The sequence below is a fragment of the Nanorana parkeri genome, unplaced genomic scaffold, assembly GCF_000935625.1.
Source record: "Nanorana parkeri isolate BGI_ZX_2015 unplaced genomic scaffold, ASM93562v1 scaffold149, whole genome shotgun sequence".
Classification (NCBI taxonomy): Eukaryota; Metazoa; Chordata; class Amphibia; order Anura; family Dicroglossidae; genus Nanorana; species Nanorana parkeri.
This window is the reverse complement of record NW_017306417.1, coordinates 256,267-277,373: the sequence shown is the minus strand read 5'-3', so window position 1 is coordinate 277,373 and position 21,107 is coordinate 256,267. Positions and strand designations below refer to the sequence as shown.

Sequence of the window (21,107 nt, the reverse complement as noted above, 5' to 3'; positions counted from 1 at the left end):
GATCAAACATTTTATTGATCACAATTTACCATCGTCATGATCAGGGTCCAACTTGGCGCAGCTTCAGCGTATGCTATCCTCTTCATCCCAGAAGATGCCTCTCTCCACCATCCATCACCTTTTATACTTGGGAGCATCCTCCTTTTCTCCTACAATTCCCGCATATGTACAAAAATGGGCGGACATATTACAACTGCCCCTGGATTCTACGCATACTGTTATCTTGACAGGCTGGTTGCACCTAAGACGTGCAATTGTTGGTGAAGCCTGGAGGGAGATTCAATTTAAAATCATTCACTGGGCCTACTATGGTTTTAATATCACCGCAAGTCACAGACCCCCAGAATGGCTGACATCCTGCCCAAAATGTCACTTTCCTCTACCCGACTTGTCAAACCTTATATGGTTGTGCCCCAAAATACAGTCCTTGTGGGGGGAGGTAGTCCGCTATATGAATGCTCATTCTGGTAAGGACAGAACAACATCTCCTGATATATGTCTTTTCCATTGTGTTACCCCAGGACACCCCACAACTCCCCAATCATTAACTCGATGGGAACACTTCTGCATCATAAGTGCGAAAAAATCTATACTGACTGGCTATCCCCCACTACACCCTCACTCTCCAAGGTCAAGCCGATGCTCCATCGACTCATGCTCATCGATAAATTAGACACTAAGTTTAACATGCAACGAACGAAAAGGTTTTTCGAAACGTGGTCTGCCTACCTGATTGCTGAATTACCTCTAGACCAATTACGTGATACCATGATTATCTTCCAATATTCCAAATGGTTCCTTACGGCTAAACTCAACAACACACTAGGCGAACTCGATGTCTTGTGACGTCGCCTGCATTCACATTCACGTACACATTCATTTTTCGAAATTACTCCCACTTAGTCATACATGCCCCACTTGAACGATCTAACCAAATCTCTATCCCAACACTGTTTTTTTTTCCACCTAGCAACTACTCTCTCTCTCCGTCCTCCTGACCGCATGAAATCAAAGGTTACTCCACCTTCCAACACCAAATGTCGACCTTGTTGCCCTCATTGCTGTTACGCTTATGACATTGGTGTATTGTTTAAAAGTTACTTGACAGTTGTCATATATAGGCCTCTATAGCACACATGGCTATGTGTGCTTTATATGGCTAGAGATTGTCTTACAACCATATTAGTATTGTTTTACAACTGTTTTGTACATTGTACTTTGGACACTGTATACACATTGCACTGTACTCTTCTCTGAAATAAAAAAAAATTAACTTGAAAAAAAAAAAAAGCCACTGTATCAGCATGTTGGCTAAGACACAATTATTTGCAAAAGTAAAGGTCAGAAATGACATCCTACATGCTCATTCCAGTACCTTTCCTTTAAGTGGGTGTTTAAATGCAGATGGTGTATATTGTAGCTTTTTTATTTAATAAACGCAGTTATGGTCATTACATTCCTTGTGTGAAACAAATGCATGATGACAAAATTGAAAAAGTAATAACAATAAGCTTAAAAGAAACAAAATTATACTTTTTTTGAAATTTTCCTTTATTGATGCTATAATGCTTTAGAACAAGCTTGGTTTTGAAAGAGGACGTATAATAGCACATTAAAAGCAAGCTGCTCAAGTAATTAGCTTGATGCCTTGTACTGCAAGTGTGGAAAGACAGTGCAGTAGCAGAATGCTAAATTATGAAAGCATGAAGCACAGAAGAAGATAGTAAAACCTTAATTTAATTGCCAAAAAAATAAAGGGACGATTAACCTATTTGCTGCTTGCAAATGTGAAAAATATGGGTAACACTAAAAAGATTTTTAAAAATGTCACCTGGTAGTTGGAAGTATATATAATGATCCAATTGTAAAACAAAAACAAAAAATTAAAACGCTTCAGCTTTATGAGGATGCCGTCAAAAGAGATGACCTCATAGAAGTCTGTGGGCCTCTACTGCGCACACACGCAGACATCGGGAGGAAGAGTTTGGTCGCAGAATGTAAACATTTCCAGCAAAGAAAGCAAACTGCATGACATGTTTTATCAGAGGGTAACTATTTCTACACATGCAAGGAATGGAAAGTTTTACTTGGGTATAAAATGGAGTACAGGTTTTCTTAAAAACAGAAGGGAAGCCTCTGTAAAAGTGAGGACAGGCAGTTTTTTATGACAGCTGTGACTGTGAACTGCCAAAGATGTTTCTTCGTGCCGTACGCCCTTTTTTTTTCTGCTTGTGTAAACTGAGCCACATATACACAGCTCAGTGTACAGTATTGTAACAATTTCTTGCCAGGACAAAGTAACTCCTATGTGCATTTGCGGGAATTGGGTAACCTGGGCCCAGCCAATCAAGCAGCTGAACTCTTCAAACTTGGAAGAAAATCAGTAGAAAGATGGGAGTGCGGCAAGGAAGGAGAACACTGACATTGTGGCGCTGGAACGGACTGCTTTGGCAGGAAGGTCTGCTATAATGTGCTAACATACTAGCACACTTTGGCTAAAATCTCCCCTTTTTTAAGATTTAACTTCTGCTTTAAGACAGAGAAAATACAAAGGTCCATCAAATCCAACCTAATCTAATAGCACTTATCCAGAGGAAGAAATAAAAACTAATTCCAGTGAGAAGCTAACAATGTAGCTGCATAGGACAGGAGAAAAACAGAATCCTTCCTGACCCTGTCAATGACATTTAGACTAATTCCCTGGAAGATTCCACAAATGAATCTTTCAAACTATAGTTGGAGCTGTCCTTTCTACTACAACAAACATCTAATCTAGATTTAAATTATTTTATACTGTTGGTCAATATCAGCTATTCCAACGAGTTCTTAGCAGAAAAGACCACTATTTCTCTCTCTTGCTGAACTACCTAATTCAGGCTTATCTGTAGCTCACCCAGAACAGGTATATTTATGTTTGTTTGCCCATTTATGTCTTGAAATATATTACCTGTAAATTCCAAGGATTTGTATTTTAAACCATTTCCATTTGATCAATCAGTCCAGCCCATGCAGGACAGAAGGGAAATGTGTGACCACTTTGTGCAGAAAAAAAATGGTGTGTCTTACTGCACTCCTTACCGTATCTCCTGGGAGATAATGTCTGTAATAGGGTGCTTGTAGCGACCACAATGGCACCGTGTAACCAACCATCTGAGCCTGATGACGGGGACCCAACGTGGCCCCGAAAGTACTTGTGATTTTGAATGACCGTTGTCATTAAAACTTATTGAATCTACCTTTGGAGTGCTGGTGACATCTTTTTGGAATTTCACTTTGTGCAGAAGGCCTAGTGAGACGGAACAATTTACCCACCAACAGCTCCCCATCTCTGATCACATTTACAGACCATTATAGTAGGTGGTGAATGTTATCCAGAATCCCACTTCCAGACTACTACCTGTCCTACCATTCTTTAGCCAGAGAACTTGACAGGAGCAAATTGTTGCAGTGAAGCCAACAAAAAGTAATTAAAGTGACTTTTTTTAACTATTTCTACTTAGTGCAGCCAGACTTACTTTATTTTTTTGTTTTCATTGCTTACATTTTTTTAATTTTCTCATACTCCAGTGGTATCCAAATCACCAGGCCCACCTCCCCTTCATCAGCTAGCCGGCTGCTGTGGAGGCACCCGTGCGTGCACGGTCAGGGCCGTGCTCACATCTAGCTGTATATGTCCATAGACACACATGGACATCCATGCCCCCACCCTCACATTCACAGTTTGACTGATGGCTAAAGGAGCCTATGGCTCCTCTGCCCTCAATTTCCTCCCCCCACAACCATGAAGTTGGGGGAACTCCAAGTATCTTCCCGGTCGCAGTAGAGGGTACAAGCGGCTGCAGGTAAGTAAGGGGAGAGGGGGGGGTTTGGAAAAGTTCTTGGTGTTTTAAAAACACCCAGACTTAAGTACTACTTTAACACTAGGTTTCATTTAAACTAGGAGCTATAAATCTCCATTACTAAGCCCCAGTAGTGAGTGAGGCAACAAAGCAGAGGAGCAGGTTGAAGTGTATCTGCCATTTGTTCAATTAAGTTTTATATAATGACAAAAGAAGCAGTGTAAGGCCTCACCTTTTGAAGTTTGTAGTGACTGGAAGGGGATGTCAACAGTATGCAGTAAAAGGATTTTACTGTACAAGTTTGTATACCTATTATGTCACTTATATGTTTGGTCTATCAAGGTCCCCATGCAATTCAAGTCCACTTCCAGACTACTACCTGTCCTACCATTCTTTAACCAGAGAACTTGACAGGAGCAAATTGTTGCAGTGAAGCCAACAAAAAGTAATTAAAGTGACTTTTTTTAACTATTTCTACTTAGTGCAGCCAGACTTACTTTATTTTTTTGTTTTCATTGCTTACATTTTTTTAATTTTCTCATACTCCAGTGGTATCCAAATCACCAGGCCCACCTCCCCTTCATCAGCTAGCCGGCTGCTGTGGAGGCACCCGTGCGTGCACGGTCAGGGCCGTGCTCACATCTAGCTGTATATGTCCATAGACACACATGGACATCCATGCCCCCACCCTCACATTCACAGTTTGACTGATGGCTAAAGGAGCCTATGGCTCCTCTGCCCTCAATTTCCTCCCCCCACAACCATGAAGTTGGGGGAACTCCAAGTATCTTCCCGGTCGCAGTAGAGGGTACAAGCGGCTGCAGGTAAGTAAGGGGAGAGGGGGGGGTTTGGAAAAGTTCTTGGTGTTTTAAAAACACCCAGACTTAAGTACTACTTTAACACTAGGTTTCATTTAAACTAGGAGCTATAAATCTCCATTACTAAGCCCCAGTAGTGAGTGAGGCAACAAAGCAGAGGAGCAGGTTGAAGTGTATCTGCCATTTGTTCAATTAAGTTTTATATAATGACAAAAGAAGCAGTGTAAGGCCTCACCTTTTGAAGTTTGTAGTGACTGGAAGGGGATGTCAACAGTATGCAGTAAAAGGATTTTACTGTACAAGTTTGTATACCTATTATGTCACTTATATGTTTGGTCTATCAAGGTCCCCATGCAATTCAAGTCCACAATTCAACTACATAGTGCAAAACAAAAGTAGCATGGTATTACTAAATTTCATCTAAATGGTGGTTCACACAGGACCCATATACCTCTGCAGGCTATCTGGAAGCAGTTGTTAAGATTTTTACACTTCCCTTAGTAATCTAGCCCATATTTTATCCTATCTGTGACCCCACTGATATAGACTAAATTGAGGGCCTGAGATATGACCAGGATACACACAATTAAATCCAAGCAAAGGTCTTTTGTTTACCCCATATGGAAAACCCCACGTTATCACATTCTGATACTATCCTAGGCCCACAGATTTGGGCCCCATATAGGATAGGAATCAAACCACTGAACCTTTCACCTTTGCCGGTACCCTAGTGACTTTTGGCAATATGAAGCTTTGGAGAAAACATAATAACCATTTTTTCAGATATCCCCAGCTCGGCCAAGCAAAGAGCCTTCAGTTTTCAGATACCAAACTTAAGGTACAATATAGTAAACGCTGAAAACTTTGCTCATAATTTACTCTCCTCAATCGAACTTTGTCTTCTGCACGACTAATGTCAAAAGCTATACCTTACCATACCAAAACAGTGTTAGGAGAACTGGGATAGATAGCATTGCTACTATTTTCCACAGAACTCCCACAGCTAGAATCAAACTACAACATAAAATTCATCCAAAGAGTATACTTCACTCCAGAGTAGCTAGACAGAGCCAACAACTGCCCTTGTTGCTATTCAAATGCTATACATAAGTTTTGAAACTGAATAACTCTATACATATTGGTAAATCCCTACTTTGTAGAACCCTTCAGACCCCATTAGAATTTGAAGCCAAATTACCACTCCTTGGCATACTTGGCGATAGCCCACCTACAAACTTATATAAGCTTCTTCTTAAGCTACCCCTTTATTATGCAAAAAGAAAAAAAACTGCTTCGATGGAATCTGCCTGTCATTCCTAAGAAATTAGTTTGGATTACTTTGATCAATTGAGCCTTTCCTCTTTATAAGCTTACATACCTTAGAAGCAATAGTCCATCTAAATTTGAGAAAGCAAATGATGGCTTAATGACTAAATGATGACAAGCAAATGATGGCTTAAGGATGACAAAACGCTTCCTTCTTTGATCTGAGGTTACTACGCTGGTTTATACTTCAGTACAGCAGACAATCCTTCATGCTTTTAATGTCATGGAGGGCATAGAGCTGGGGGGAGTGGTGGTGATGGCCATATAAAGATAGAGATGTGTATTTATCTTCTACATTTCTTTGACCTCTGTTCAGATTTTCACTTTAAATGTTTAATGTGAAAAGGAAATACTTAATAGAGAAATGTAAAAAAAAAAAGGATAAAATCCTTTAAAACAGATTAATTAGATCACCTGTATAGCAACCAGTAATTGCAATATAATTGCAGATATATTTTTCATTGTTCAGAGTCACTCGTTCTGTGTTGTGCTCAACGCCTGCAATAGTCTCCGGATGCTCTAGCTGCCAGTGGAATCCTCAGAGACCCAAAGAAGGTTAAATGCAATTATTTCATTGAAATGCTAAAGTAATCATGTAACAGTTCCAAGAAAGAAATGTCATTTACCTATAACTACATCATGACCGTCCACGAGGCCCGCCGAGAAGAGCTCCTGCGAAACACCATCTGCTGTATCTTTGGAAACAGAAAAAAAAATAATATATAAATGACACCTTCAGGACAAAGGCTGTAAGTGAAATGATTCACTTTAGTATGGCATGGCATTTGTGTTGAACTATAAAACTATGTATGGGAAGAAAGGTTAATTCCCCCTGTGTAGTTTATGATGCAGGTGCAGAAAAACAAATCGGCGTGGTGGAATAGATTGCTGCCACATGCAGAACACAACCATCAGCAATAATCTCAGCTATTATGTGATTTGTATAATGATATAAATAAGCTAGTACCAAGGAAATAACTGCACTCTTTTCTACATGTATCATTCAATGAATGTAGCAAAAGCTATTATTGTCAAACTGCAATTTTTGATATCTGTGTATACACAAACTATTAGCTGTCAATCTCCAGCAGTTGAAGGATGTAAACAAGCAACGCATAGATTGAATCTAGGATTACCTTACAATTAAACATAACCTATTGGTGTAGAAACATGTAAGTTGTCACTGATGACTTGTTTTTCAAGGTGAAAACATAATGGCTTTCATCTTTATCCCATCTTCACCATTTGTGGTGAGTCATTGGCCTATACCAAGTAGATGTGTGTTAGGTATTGGGAATTCTCCCAGGCCCATGTCTCCCTAGCCTCAGGATTGGCTTTTTAAAAAAAAAAGATAACTTGATAATATCAGCTCCCATAGACTACAGGAGTCTACAAGGAATACAGTAGTAGAGGTTTGTGTAGGTAACAGTTTGCATGTGTAAAAGTGTAGGCACCATACCACTGCTTGCATCCAGTGTTTGCATGACCCCGCTGTGACAACAGTGTTTGCATGACCCCGCTCTAAGTAACATGGCATCATTCTCCCACCACTATTTTCACTTGTATCAGACCACTAACCCCCACCCTATCTGCACCCATATGACTGCTCCCCACTCTGCTTTCACCACCATGCCTGTCCTTTACCTCGTAACCACTGTGCCTGACCTCCTTTCTCACCCCCTCCTCTATCCAACATACCTGACCCCTACCCCCTCCCCTAACCATGGTGCCGGACTCCCATCCCCACCCCCTACTCAAACTACTACACCTGAACCCTACCCCTCATCTAACCACCATGCCTGACCCCCATTCCCACTCTCTCCTCTAACCACCATATACTGACCCCCATTCCCACTCCCTCCTCTAACTACTGTATCTGACCCCCATCCCCACTCCCTCCCCTACTCTCACCATTTTGCCAGCAACAACCCCCCAATTACCAGCATGACCAACTTGCACTTGAACCCCTTTCCCAATGCAAAGGATTTTTTTTAACAGCCCAGAGTTCAGTGGCTTGATTCAAATCAACAAACAATATATCTTATCCATAATATATTACCGTTTACAGTCACCATTGAAGCATAGGGCCCCGTCACAATAGCCTAAACACATTACACTGGTGTGTATTGTTTATGGGCTGTATGATGCCTTGTTACAAATAACTGCACTGTTCACTTTTTTCCTCAATTCCTCTTACTTTATTAAAGTGTCAAAAAATAATCCTTCATTCAACTCCATGTACAACAGTATATGGTGTTGCGCTGTGGTGCATTGTGACCCATTGTTGTGTGTTGCCCTGTGTAAAAAATGCAGACATGCCGCATTTTTATGCAACACACATAAACACACTTGTATGGTGTGAAAAGGGCACATAGAAAACAATTGTGCCCTTGCATTAACCCTGCATTGATCAATTCAGATCAACTCATCCTTATAGTTTACGTAAAAAGAAAACTGTTTTGCAAAATTTACATGAACTGCAAAAGGCTACACTACCTCGTCCTTCTCTTCCCTAAATACCTTGCCTATTATATGAAACAGAGAATTTGTTTCCAAAATATGCACTATTATGTGACACATTGTTCCATAGAGAAAGCCCATACAGGTCTGGGACAGATGCTGCTTCTTATGATGCAGAAAAAAAGCATCCAAACATTATTTGCACAAATTGAAGCTTTTTGCCTGACAGCTGCTTAAACTCCTCGTTTCCACCTAACATTAACCATATAGATAGCTCAGCGCTACTGGCTTGCAGCTGTGTTCACATTCATGTCTTAAGGGCATCACATAAAACGTAGGTTAGAAGAAAAATAAACATTATAAGCTGATCTGAAAATGTTATCCTGCAACTTAGATAAATCAGAGCGTCTGCATACAATTTGTTGTATAAAAAGCACCTGGGATCATATTAATTTAAAAAAATCCACCACTAAAATGTTACAGCAGGAACCTCCAAGAGTCCTCACATCCATTCCTTTTCTTCTACAGCACCTTGGAATCTCTGAAACCTGAGGCACTCCATTATGCAAATAGCGCCTCTTTCTAGGATGTTGATGCTTGCTGCCCTCCACCCCATGACCTCTCATGGGGCCGGAAGAGGACACCATCATAGGGACGCTTAGGAGTCAACTTCTCAGATAAAGGTCCCAGATTTTGCTATTTTAAAGGAAAGCTTTATCATGAAGTAACATTTCCTTTACTGTCTACTGTCCCCAGTAGGCACTATGAATGTGAGCATATCAAGAAGGTAAAGAAGGCTGTTTATTAAAATTAGATTTGTGCTACTGCCACTAAAAGACATATCTTCAGCCAGCTTCTCTGCGTAACCAGACAGGCCAGGGATTCTGAGTGACACCCAGGATCCCCGGGCAGTTTATTAACATACAGCAGCTGGTCAGGGATCTGTCAGTTTGTAGCAGTAGTGACAAGTCAACACTGTCATGTGGTGGGTCATCATGGCGGCTTGGAAACATAGTCGGGCAGCAGGTTGTTTATTTTACAAAAATTTAAACAATCTATGATGTAAATCTAGTAGCAAGCACTTTGTTCAGCTAAGCTGCCCCGCTGCCATGACAACCCACCGCCTTACAATCTTGCCCGATCCCTACAAAATGACACATCCCCGGCTGGCATCTGTTTGTAAATAAACCATGCAGAGTCAAATCTCCAAAGAAAAAACTTGTGAATAGAGTAAAATCTGTCCCAGGGAAGACGAAAAATTAAGTGTAGTGGAACTGAATAGACAGTGGAACGGAACCTGATTTTTAGTAATAAACAAAATCATATTATCAGATTTTCTGCATTGTAGAAATAATTCTGACATGATTTTTTAAAGAAACTCTTTTCCTTTTGACAGTATTTACAGAAACTGCTGCCAAATATGAACTATTCAGCCTATAATAAAATAAATCCCCAGCGCATAATCTGTGAATAGTAACTGCTTAACTGCTTAAGTCTGACCCGAGAGATGCTGTTATTCCTCCCCTGGGTGCCATCTTCTTTATTGCAAAGCAGAGAAATGGTGAAGACAAGCCATCAATTACAGCCAGAATGCTGCAGTACATGGGACCTCAACTTCTGTCCAAGGCAATGTAAAGCCCCAGTCCTCATCTACGAAGCTCCAACACTGGCATTCAACTATCAATTATAAGACTTTTAGGGCGCAAAAGAGCATTTGGCTGTCAAGTGAGGGGGGAGGTAGGGATTATCCTCCACTTGTACAGAAGGCCACCTGCACAGCTCGAGTCTAGGAATCAAGGAGGAACAGATATAAAAAGTAGCATAGGTACTTCAGCATTGTTGTTATCTAGATAAGGGGTCCTTTTATTATTTGTGTATTAGTACCATTTCCAATGTTAGTGCAGAAATAGAGCCCAATTGCCGAATGCTTATAGGCTGTTCTGCTTTTTGCATTTATACTGCAAGCAACATTATTCTAGTTACCCATGCTCATGAATGTCAATAGACAGATCAGCATTTTAAGCACACGTTAGAATTGCAAAAACAGCATATTCTGACCTGGTACTGATTCAAATCATCCATACAATTAGGATTATAAACCCAGAATACATGTCACATATACAATATTGCTTACTGTCAATATAAAAAAACAAAATGGATGACTTTTGTTTTGTTTTAGCCCGGGCAGCCTCAAAACTGGGCAGCGCAAAAGAACTGTGAAGTTGTGAAGTTACACCTACAAAGTGATATCAAGACTGCAGAGAAATAGACACTTCTCTGTGATATATTGCATCACTGAGTGCCAAATCCATTAACTTTCTTTCACAATAAACTTTTAAATAAAAGCTTGGGAACCACTGTGACTGTTTCATTTAGGCAATAAATCTGTAAGGCCAATCAGTGTACAATGGGGAAGGAATGTAATGATTTATATGATAGTAGAAATGTTTGATAACAAAACAAAGCCAATGTTTGACTTTGAATGTCAGTAAACTTGCTGGGGCTTATATTTGTTACAAAGAGAGAAATTAATTCCTTAATTGTTTATTGAGGTAATTGTACGTTTATAACCTCCATACAGCACTTGCTACAAAGGCAAAATACAACTACAGCTGTTTGCAAAGTTCAAAACCCAGCCATGCAGAACAAACTTGTAGTGATTACAAGATCTTCACCTCCACCAGTACTTACTGCTTTTGGTGGTTGAGGTTCATATTAAACTACTCAGATTTATAGTGGTTTAAAATTGAATGTGATATACTGTATATCTTACATGCTAAGTTGCTTTATCTAGAATAGATTGAAGGGTTAGGATTGAGAAGAGTGAAAACACATTGTGGCAATAGTGAGGCCTGACAAAACCCAGACTGTGTTGAGAAAATAGGGAAGTGGTACTGAGCACACTGCCAGCCTCATTTTTTCCAAAGGTCATTCATGCTTAAGCCATTTTAAGACACATCTGATGAACAGCATATAAAATTAGAAGAAATGCAGAGGCATCGTAAACCTCCACAAGCTACGGTCTTTAGAAGACCACTGATAAGGCCTTGTCAAAACAGTCTAGAGAGCATTCACATCTGTGAGTGTTTTTTTCTTACTTAAAACTGAACTCCTAGAGCCAGAATGTATTTATATTCCTTAAATCATGCTGTAATGGAGTGACCTTCATAAAAGGAGGTTACAAATGTATAGGGACATACCAATCCGTTAGACACCATACACACTCATACTACAAGGTCTAGAAAGCTAATCTAGTAAATTTGTATTTCATTCTGCTAAATAACATGCTGGTTAGTCAGATTGTGAAACCTTGTCCGTTGGAAATATAGATCTATTCAGTATAGTTGGCATTAGGGTGCGTCAGCTGAGGATGTTAAAATACTCTTCGGCACATCTACAGCACACCCCTCAAACCATTTGATTGGGTAGAGTTAGTTCTGCTACACCCTCCCCAGGGGCAAGATAAAGATGTTGCATTTGGCAGTAGCTGCTCTTGTTTACAATGGAAACTACCAAGGATATTGAGAGTCTCGTTTTTTAGGACCAGTGACCTGCTATATGGGATTGGATTTAGTCTGAAAGCTTTTCAAACTTTACATTGCACCAAAGACCAGGCAGACTTCACTTATTTTACTTTTACTTATGTCATGTTATAATATCTTTTCTGTAAATAATGTGTGTACCTTTTTTTCATTAAAACCTTATTTTAAAATCATTAACCTATATCTTTGATTGCTTTAATTAAATAATTTTACCTCTGTGAAGGAGCTACCATAGTGTAAACTCTGTTACATTCCTGTCTGGGCATGGCAGCAAATGATACCGACATTTTCTTTAAAAGGTCAGAATGGCCACAGCAGATGCTATAAATAGTAAATGTTAGAGTTGGAAAATCTCTGCACAGGGTGAGGCGTGAAATTGTCACACCAGTCAGGTTATTGTTCTCTGTGTACCACTGTGTAGATTTTCCTTCACTTCCTGTCCCGAAGACATAACAGGATGTTGGAGGAAAGCTTCCAAAGTGCAGGGAATCCGCCCCCCTCTACCCCCAGACAGTTGCCATAGGCACCATTGTAACATTTCCTCTCTATTCCTGTTCTGGGGACATCTCTAATTTTGGATTCCCCATTACTTTCTGTCTTGATGACAATGGTCACTAGTACATATAAAGAGGATGAACCTCACTAAACAGAGTACTAACAGCAATAAAAACTTGATAGAGGGACTAACCCTTCCTCACTCAATCTAATCTTGCCCTTGCATATTCTTTAGAGGAAAGATACAGTACCTTTTCTTCAGATGCTGCCTTCAGATTACTGGTCTCTTTACTATCCATAGTGTTCCACACTTATTTATTTCTCTTGGTAGTTGTAAGCTAACTTAGGCTAACAACCAACTGATAGTAATAAACCTACCCGCTGCTAAGTGGCCTTTAGCAGCCATGGTCCTCCTGCCATATGCTTTAGGACAGTCATAGCTGCCATTGCTATGACAGGTGATCTGCAGTCAGCAATGTCAACCCTTCTCAAGGCAGGTATTCTTTACAAGAGAACTCTAGTCAAACAATACATATGTCACATATTGTTTCCTTATCTGAGCTGCAGCAGTGCCTAAACACAGGTTTTCTTTTTGCAAGTCAGCTTTGTACAAACATTTCACTTTGTGCTACAGTCCCATATAATTACAGAACAGTTTTTCTTCCAAATAGTACATCCCAAAATAAAAAAGGAGCCACATGTAAGACATTTTTCTAACCTAATTTATTTTGTCTGGATTTCCTATTTGAAAGTCTGGAGGTACACAGCCTTTAAAAACCAAAATAAGTAATCTCAAGAAAACCCAAAGTATCTCCTAGGTGCAGTTAAAGGTCAGAAAGTATATATGATAAGAGAAAATAGTTTTAATTAAAACTTACCCCTGCCTGGAGTAAACTCAAAACGTATATCATTGAGTTCTTTTCTGGAATTTCTGCAAAACAGATCAGAGACACATTAAAAATCTAATGAGGCAAAGTATATTAAAACCCAGAATGCTTAGCAGTTTAGAGGATTTGCAGTCAGAAAAGTAAGCAGTTTCCTCCCTTACGGCATGCCTTTGTGCACCTTTAATTTGTCAAATACCATATAAGCTCCGAGAGGGTTCAGGGATATTAACAGCCAAAGGTTTATGGAACAAACGGAAAGCTCATTTTTTCAAGCGGCGCTGTTATTATCTTCTTAATTAACAAAAAGCAAAAGACTGCTTCGAGTTACGTTTTTATTTCGCTGTAAAGAAACAGAGGAGCACTCGGTCAAAATGCTCTGAAAGAGCAGACTACCCAATTCTAATTAACATAGTTTTACTGCACAATACTACTTTAGAGCCACATATTTGTATATATAATGTTGTAATAAAAAATATTGTTGGCAATGCAATATTTCCCTCGTAAGGTAGGAAAACTCTCTAAAGCATTCAATGTAAGAAAGAAATTGATTTTAACATACAGTATAGTGGAATGCATCGGTTTTAGATTTTAGATTTCAACGTTTTTATTGGTTTTCCATAAGTTATAACAAATTATAAAACAGATTTGTAACAAATTTTTCAATAAAGAAGAAGAAAAAAAGGCAGTAAATTCAACATTTTCAAAACAACCTTAATTCCCCGCATTCTCCCACCCTTCAGTGGACCCTCAAAGCTATCACCAGGAAAGAATTAAGGGAAAACTAGTTGAGGGATTAGCCTTCATCTTCAACTTGGCTCCTGCCTACAATTGCGTCCAGGGGCTTCTTTTCGCTCAGTTGTAATTTTGAGGGTGCAGGGCCTCACAAACTAGATATAGCTACTTTCGCTATATGGCAACTTATGGAAAAACTTTTTTTTATGGAAAAAAAATTAAAAATAAAAATATAAAACATAAAAAACAAAAACAAAAAAAACGAAGGAAAACAAGGGGAAAAAAAAAGAGGGGAGAAAAAAAAATTAAAAATAAAAATATAAAACATAAAAAACAAAAACAAAAAAAACGAAGGAAAACAAGGGGAAAAAAAAGAGGGGAGAAAAAAAAAATTAAGGCGTAAATTGTAGTTCCCTGTTTCTGATTGGCAAACTTTATATGTTTAAACTAGGGCTTCGGAAATAATGCTATGTGCGTTTGAAATCTCTTGATATTTCATCCAAGGCTCCCATACTGTTTAAAATTCTGCATAGCTGTCCTGCAGAATGCTATATAGTTTCTCATGAACCATGATCCAATTCACTTTAGATAGCACTAGAGAGAATGGGACCTTTTCAGCTTTCCAGGACCGAGCTATTGAAATCTTAGCCACCAGGAAGAAAAAGAATGTGAGTTTGCCATGCGATCTAGAGATATCCGGGATTGGTTTATTTAGTAATACACAATGTGGGTCTCTGGGGATATGGATCCCGAGAATCCTTGAGAGCAGGGCAAACAATCTATTCCAAAAGGGTCGTAACCTTGGACACAGCCACCAGACATGTAGCATAGTGCCTTTCTGGTTACATCTCCTGAAACATAACAAAGAGGTGCATAGGGCCATATTCGCCAATTTTGCTGGTACAAGGTACCATCGAGAGAAAACCTTGTCGTTAGCTTCTACGAAATATTTAGTAATCCCTTAGTTGATCTTTTAGAGCATCGTTGCCAATCTTCTAGGGGGAGTGGTGTACCCATTTCCACCTCCCAAGCAACCATATAATCAATTTTGATGAATGGTCCTAATTGTGCCTCATATATCAGGGATATTCCTCCCCTTTGTCCCAACACTCCTAGTGCATCGGTTTTAGACAATTTTGGATACACTGTATCTTTATATATATAGCAGCAAGAGTGGGTATACTTATCATGTTTAACACAGGCTTAAATGGACATAAGGACCCATCATGCTACCAAAGGGGTACAGAAGAAGGCACATAGGACAATGAGCATGGAGGCCCTCCCTTCGCCTTGCAAATTATTTGGGGCCCATTATAGATAGACCAGATCACGCTAAGGATATTTTGGCTTAGGCACATTGATAACAATGAAGCAATCATGCTTCTGAATGCATAGGAGGTGCTTATAAGGGTGCATGGAATAGTGAACAGTTTATTTCAAAAGACACCCCCATTTCTAATTACCACTCAACTAATACAGCTAATTCATACCCAACCTGCTGCCCTAAATACATTAATATTTGAAACTGTTAAATACTTACAGCATCACTGGGCTCCAATATATCCATCAGGGGCACATGAGGGCACAGCCAAAGGCTAGGATCATTGTTCGAACAGAGCCAGTTATTAGCAGACTCTGTTTAACATTGAAGCACCCACATAACCTGCCCTCAACGGCTTTACTCTGGCATCAAAGGCTAAAGAGAAACCAGAGAATAGGGCAAAAGATGGGGGAGTAGGGAGTGTAAACAAGATTAAGTTCATTATAGACTATAGGGACAACATACCTGAAATCATAGGATTATTCTGAAATCCATGCATGCATTATCCGAAAAACAATAGCTACACTTCCAGCATGACGTGACCAGTATGATTCAATTACATTCTATACAAATATAGAATACTGCACCAAACATGAAATAATCACTAGACAGGGTAATTATACAATCTATCCTGGCAGATACAAATGTCTGTAAGTGTCATCTATGATTAGGTTGAAAACCCATTTAATCAGTTCAAAAGTATTCCATAGAAACAGTAAAAAAACAAAAGACAAGACAAGAGTAACTATTTTAAAATCTAAACTGAATCAGTATAGCCTGGAAATCTCAAGGCATTGCAAGTAATGTGTAAATTAAGCAACTGCAGGAAATGTATTCCTCAAAAAGATCACAGTATTACCCCTGCCAATGCCTTTACCTTCCTTTGTCCCCGGAAGAAGCAACCATCTTTGCTCAGCTTTCAGGACTTTGATGAAGGCCCAGAGATGACACAGTCATGTCAATGCTCAATGTCTGTGCAATTGACCTACATTGTTGGCATGTGTACACGGCCACCTGCTGCTGCTTCCCTATGGCCAGACCCTGCAAAAATCGCACAAAACTACCATACCCAAAATTGGCCATAAGCGACCCTTTAAAAGCTTTTACCGCTCATCAGTTTAGTGTTATCAGTGATTGATGGCCCTAGAATTATTGCTCTCACTCCGACGTTCGCGGCGATATGTAACATGTGTGGCGTAATGGGCGCAATCGTCTTTTTTGCACGTATGCGCCCCCAACGCATGTTTGCATGCGTGTATGTATGGGTGGGGACTTTAAAACATTTTTTGTTTTGTTTTTTAATTCTTTTTTATGTGTAACTTAAATTCTTGGCCTAACGGAGCTAGCAGCCAATAAGCTCATAAGCATTGTTGGAGGAATCTATTTGAAAGAAAAAAAAAAAAAATCATGCTTGTATACTCCACATTAGTCTCTTATTTTTCTTTTAACAGACCAAGGCACCAACGCATCTGCTTTAAACTACTAAGTGGTCTTTTTGACTTCAACATATTGGCAGTTTTGCTCAATAGCAGTAGCAATTTACAACTTGATTTACCCCTTACCAGGAGATACGTTTTGGGCTACAGCACATTTAGAAGCTGTTCATAAGCCGGGTTTACCAAGAGTAAAAATAGATTTAATATCATTACACTTGGTAAACCACAAACTCATAGCTACAACAAATAACAGATGAGTAAAAGTGACAGATGAGAGCAAGTCTGCATAGATGATTTAAAAATAGCTGTGTGCTGTTTACGTATGAAACAAATATGATCGCTAATTTATTGTGTCGGATTCTCTGTATTAATAAATCTATCTCAACTGCTTCTTGCCACGTTTTGCTTTTCACTTAATTGCCAATGCATAAGGCAATTTGTTTCGAGGAAACTGAAGAAAAATAGCTGCTGTCTTGCCATTCATTTTCAGCATTGTTCAGGTGATGAGTGGCTCATTTATCTCGCCGTTTCGGAACACCTGCGTGCGTTTCTTATGACGACTGTAATTCCCAATGAGCTGTGCACTTTTCCGCTCTCCAAAATGAAGCATTTATGTTTCACTACAAAGTTAAACACTAATCTGTCTTACCTACGCTCTTCTGTTTCCCACAGTCACTCTGCCACCCTTATGGTAATGACAGTGCTCAGCCAGTTCGAGTATCTGCAGTGTTCTCTCTACGCTTGCTGCTCTTGAAATGGAACAATCCATAGCAGAGTGTAATGAAAACTCCTCACTCTGAGACTGCACCAGGATGCTTTTACAGTTCCTTTTTAAGAGGCAAGCTAAACATTTGGATACACTTAAAGTATACAGAGTATACTTTACAGAGTAGGGTCTGGAACTCGTTGCCACAAGCAGTGATTTCTACTAATAGTGTGGAATCGTTCAAGAATCTTTTGGACGATTTCCTGAGAAACGGTAATATACAGGGGTACAAGTACTCCTAAAAACGAGATGACACGGGGATCTTTACACACACACACACACAATAGGTTGGACTTGATGGACATATGTCTTTATTCAACCTCAAATACTATGTAAGAGTATAATGCCCTAATGTACTTTAAAAATGAATTCAAGCTGAGGCCTTTTTGTACTCAAACAATACAAAAGTGCTAAATCCATTCTTTGCAATGCATAGGCTGTTAAAGTGAACTTATCAGTAACTTTTATTATTTTACATCAAGATGTTTTGTAATATTTCAAAATATAGAGTAGCACTACAACTTTTCATTTTTGTGTCCAGTTACTTTTCGTTGGCCGAGATACTGTTATAAAGTCTGCTGCTGGCCCCAGTACACAAACTGCAACATTGTAACCTTGCAGCAAGTCAAAGTGATAGCCGCTGCAATCCGTGCCAGACATTTGTCATCACAGCCAGGGACTGCACAGGCTCCAGGATTTACATGACTGTGTCATCTGTAAGTCAGCATCTCTGTCCAAGTAGATGCTGAACCTAGAGGATGCTCTTGTTCTGGTGAGAATATCAGAAGAATGCTTTGTCAGGAGTACTTGTGAGAGTGAGAGCGAGAGGACAGCACTCAGAGAGAGGTGTGGCTGTTGGCCCATGGCAGACATTGAGATCACCTAGAAGCCATTTACAGAATGTGAGTGGAACCATTGTTTTATTTATTAAAGTTTGTTTTCATTTAATGCACTATTTGCGGTTCCTGTGTTCCTTTCTTTGGGCAGTTAACCTCCAGTGAGCTGGGGCCCTGGTGTACCGTTCCCTTGGGTAATAGCTATAAGCAAATCCACTGAAGGAAATTTGTAAGTGCAACTATAATCATTTTCTATTTTCACCAGTCCTGCCGCAGATTAGTAAGCAATGCACAAGTCTATATTTAGCTGACTGAGCTTAAAGATTCACTGCTATGAAGGAGCCTGCTGATGGGTGAAATGTTGACTACTGACAGAACCCTAAAAGGGTATGTGTGCTGTTTATTTTGGGGAACCAATTAGGGGGCAGCCTGTTGGTCAGGAACTGACATTAGCTACGTTAGTGGTTTTCACAAGCAGATGTTTTGTTTTATGCTATAAACTTGCTGAACAAAACCCTCCTGCACTGTGTGTGTTGACTGCCTCGTTCATGGTATACAATTATGTTTATAATATAGAACTAAAGCATACTCCTGCCGGAAGGTTCCCCAGTAGGGTTTGTTTCTTACCAATCAAATAGTCATGATTCTGGATAAAACTTTAATAAGGTAATTACGATGCAGGCAAAGCATATACCGTAGGTAGAGTTCAGAAGCTTTATTTCAACATATTTCGAATGGGCTCTAAATTCTTGATTAAGGAATGGAGCCTGTCCTAAAACATGTTTAAATTAAGCTTCTGAACTCTACCTATATGCTTTGCTTGCATTGTAATTACATGATAGTAGGTTTATCGAGAATCGTGTCTACTTGATTGCTATGAACAAGTCATGCTGGGGAATCTGCCGGCAGCAGTGTGCTCTAGCTCCGTATTACAAGCCTAAAAGCTGTTTTGCACATTTGTGCATAAAAAGCCACCTAATATGGTGGGGATAACCATAGACATATCCCGTAATTTCATCAAATTGAGACAATTCATCTTTTAAGCGCTTCCCCATATTTCCTAGAATGAGATCCTAATAGGTTGGACTTGATGGACTAATGTCTTTATTCAACCTCAAATACTATGTAACTATATATATATATATATATTATGTGTCCCATAATGCAATAACGGAAATAATAGTTTCAGGGCATCCCTGCCCTTTCTCAAAGCTCAATTGATACCTGAAACTGTCAGCTCAGTTGTCATTAGCGTATTGCTTTAAGAACCCTACAATAAATGCATAAAAAGAGAAGTGGTGCTGTAATCCTTTTGTACAAATGTGTTTTGTGGATAGAGGACTGGAACCTATCTTCATTACAAGCACATGTGTGAGCATCATTTAGATGTGAGTGTCGCTCACCCTGGCGACTTAAATTTATATATAGTCATTGTGTTAAGCCTAAGGTACTATAGATTCATTTTTCTTCCAATTAAATGGGTACCTCAGATGAACTATTGCAATGCCTAATGGTATTTTGCAGTGCAGCCATGTGCCCTCTGCTTCATTTGAGTTTGACATTCAGCTGTAAAGCTATAGGATAAATGAAACCCCAAGAGACGCTTTTCCTATGAATAGCAGCAGCCCCAAAGCACAGATCTCAGATTATAAGAGGTTTTACAGCTATTAAAATTACTCAATGTGCAAAACTGATTTACTGCTGATGTATGATATATAGTGGTCAGCGAGGCAATTCTGTTGACAAACTCTAGGAATGAACAGTAAAGCCACAACGCTCTGCTAAAAAGTCAAAATCCACCTTTAATAGCTTGTTTCATGCTACACCCATATTTAGGGTATAACATATTGCCATTCTGCAACTGCTCGTGCACTACTCCCCCCGTGTTGGTGATGTTCTGCCATTTATTCTAAATAGCACCCCAACACACCTTGCAAAGAGATATGCACTGCACCGCAAGTCAATGTACAAATGTGCTGGAATGAAATTTATTGAGTTACTAAAGGGAAGTGCAGTCAGCACATTATTTTGCCTATTGAATTGCCCGGTTGTATTTGTTGAAATAGGCAGCCTTTTTTCTCACGATCCAGTATCTTATGGATTGCATTATTAAGTCCTTCTGTTCTGGTCAGTACCATCACCTTTTCCTGAATACAATTCCTGACAGATAGCTCTTATGTACAGTATGTCCCTGCCGTTGGCTATTATCAATGAGGACTATGACAAATTCTTTCGCTGGCCTGCTACATCCGACCGAAATGTACTGAATCATAATGAAATGAGATTTAGATGTATAGAAACCAATTCTTACTCTGGCTGCATAAAAATACAATCAGGGAACCAAGGATAGGGACTATTTCTGCCAGTAACTCATTGGCCTGCAGATCAGATATTTCAAAAAAGGCACAGGAAACATGAATACAAAATAACGAGTGAAAACGTAGCTGTATCGAACTGGAAAACAAATGATGCAGAAGGAGATTTTGTAGATTTAAAACACACGGACTTATTTATCAAAGTCCCTCGTGCTGTCTTTAGCATAAATGCAGCCTTTATCCTTCGTATGCAGTGGAAGTAATATATACCCAATGAATATGCTTATATAACAACAATATTACAATATAAACGCACAGAAAATCCACCTGCTCA

The 21,107-nt window shown here is 39.4% G+C and overlaps 1 protein-coding gene across 2 annotated transcripts in view; it reads right to left on the bottom strand.

The window, feature by feature from the left end:
• Positions 1-21,107, bottom strand: part of STK39 (serine/threonine kinase 39) — a 245,451-nt gene that overhangs the window by 60,134 nt on the left and 164,210 nt on the right. For both annotated transcript variants that reach the window (XM_018554245.1, XM_018554244.1), the window contains exons 15-16: positions 13,359-13,411; positions 6,610-6,678 (exon numbers count right to left, since the gene is read on the bottom strand). In XM_018554245.1, coding sequence (XP_018409747.1) covers positions 6,610-6,678; positions 13,359-13,411 — 122 coding nt within the window. The remainder of the gene's footprint in view (positions 1-6,609; positions 6,679-13,358; positions 13,412-21,107) is intronic.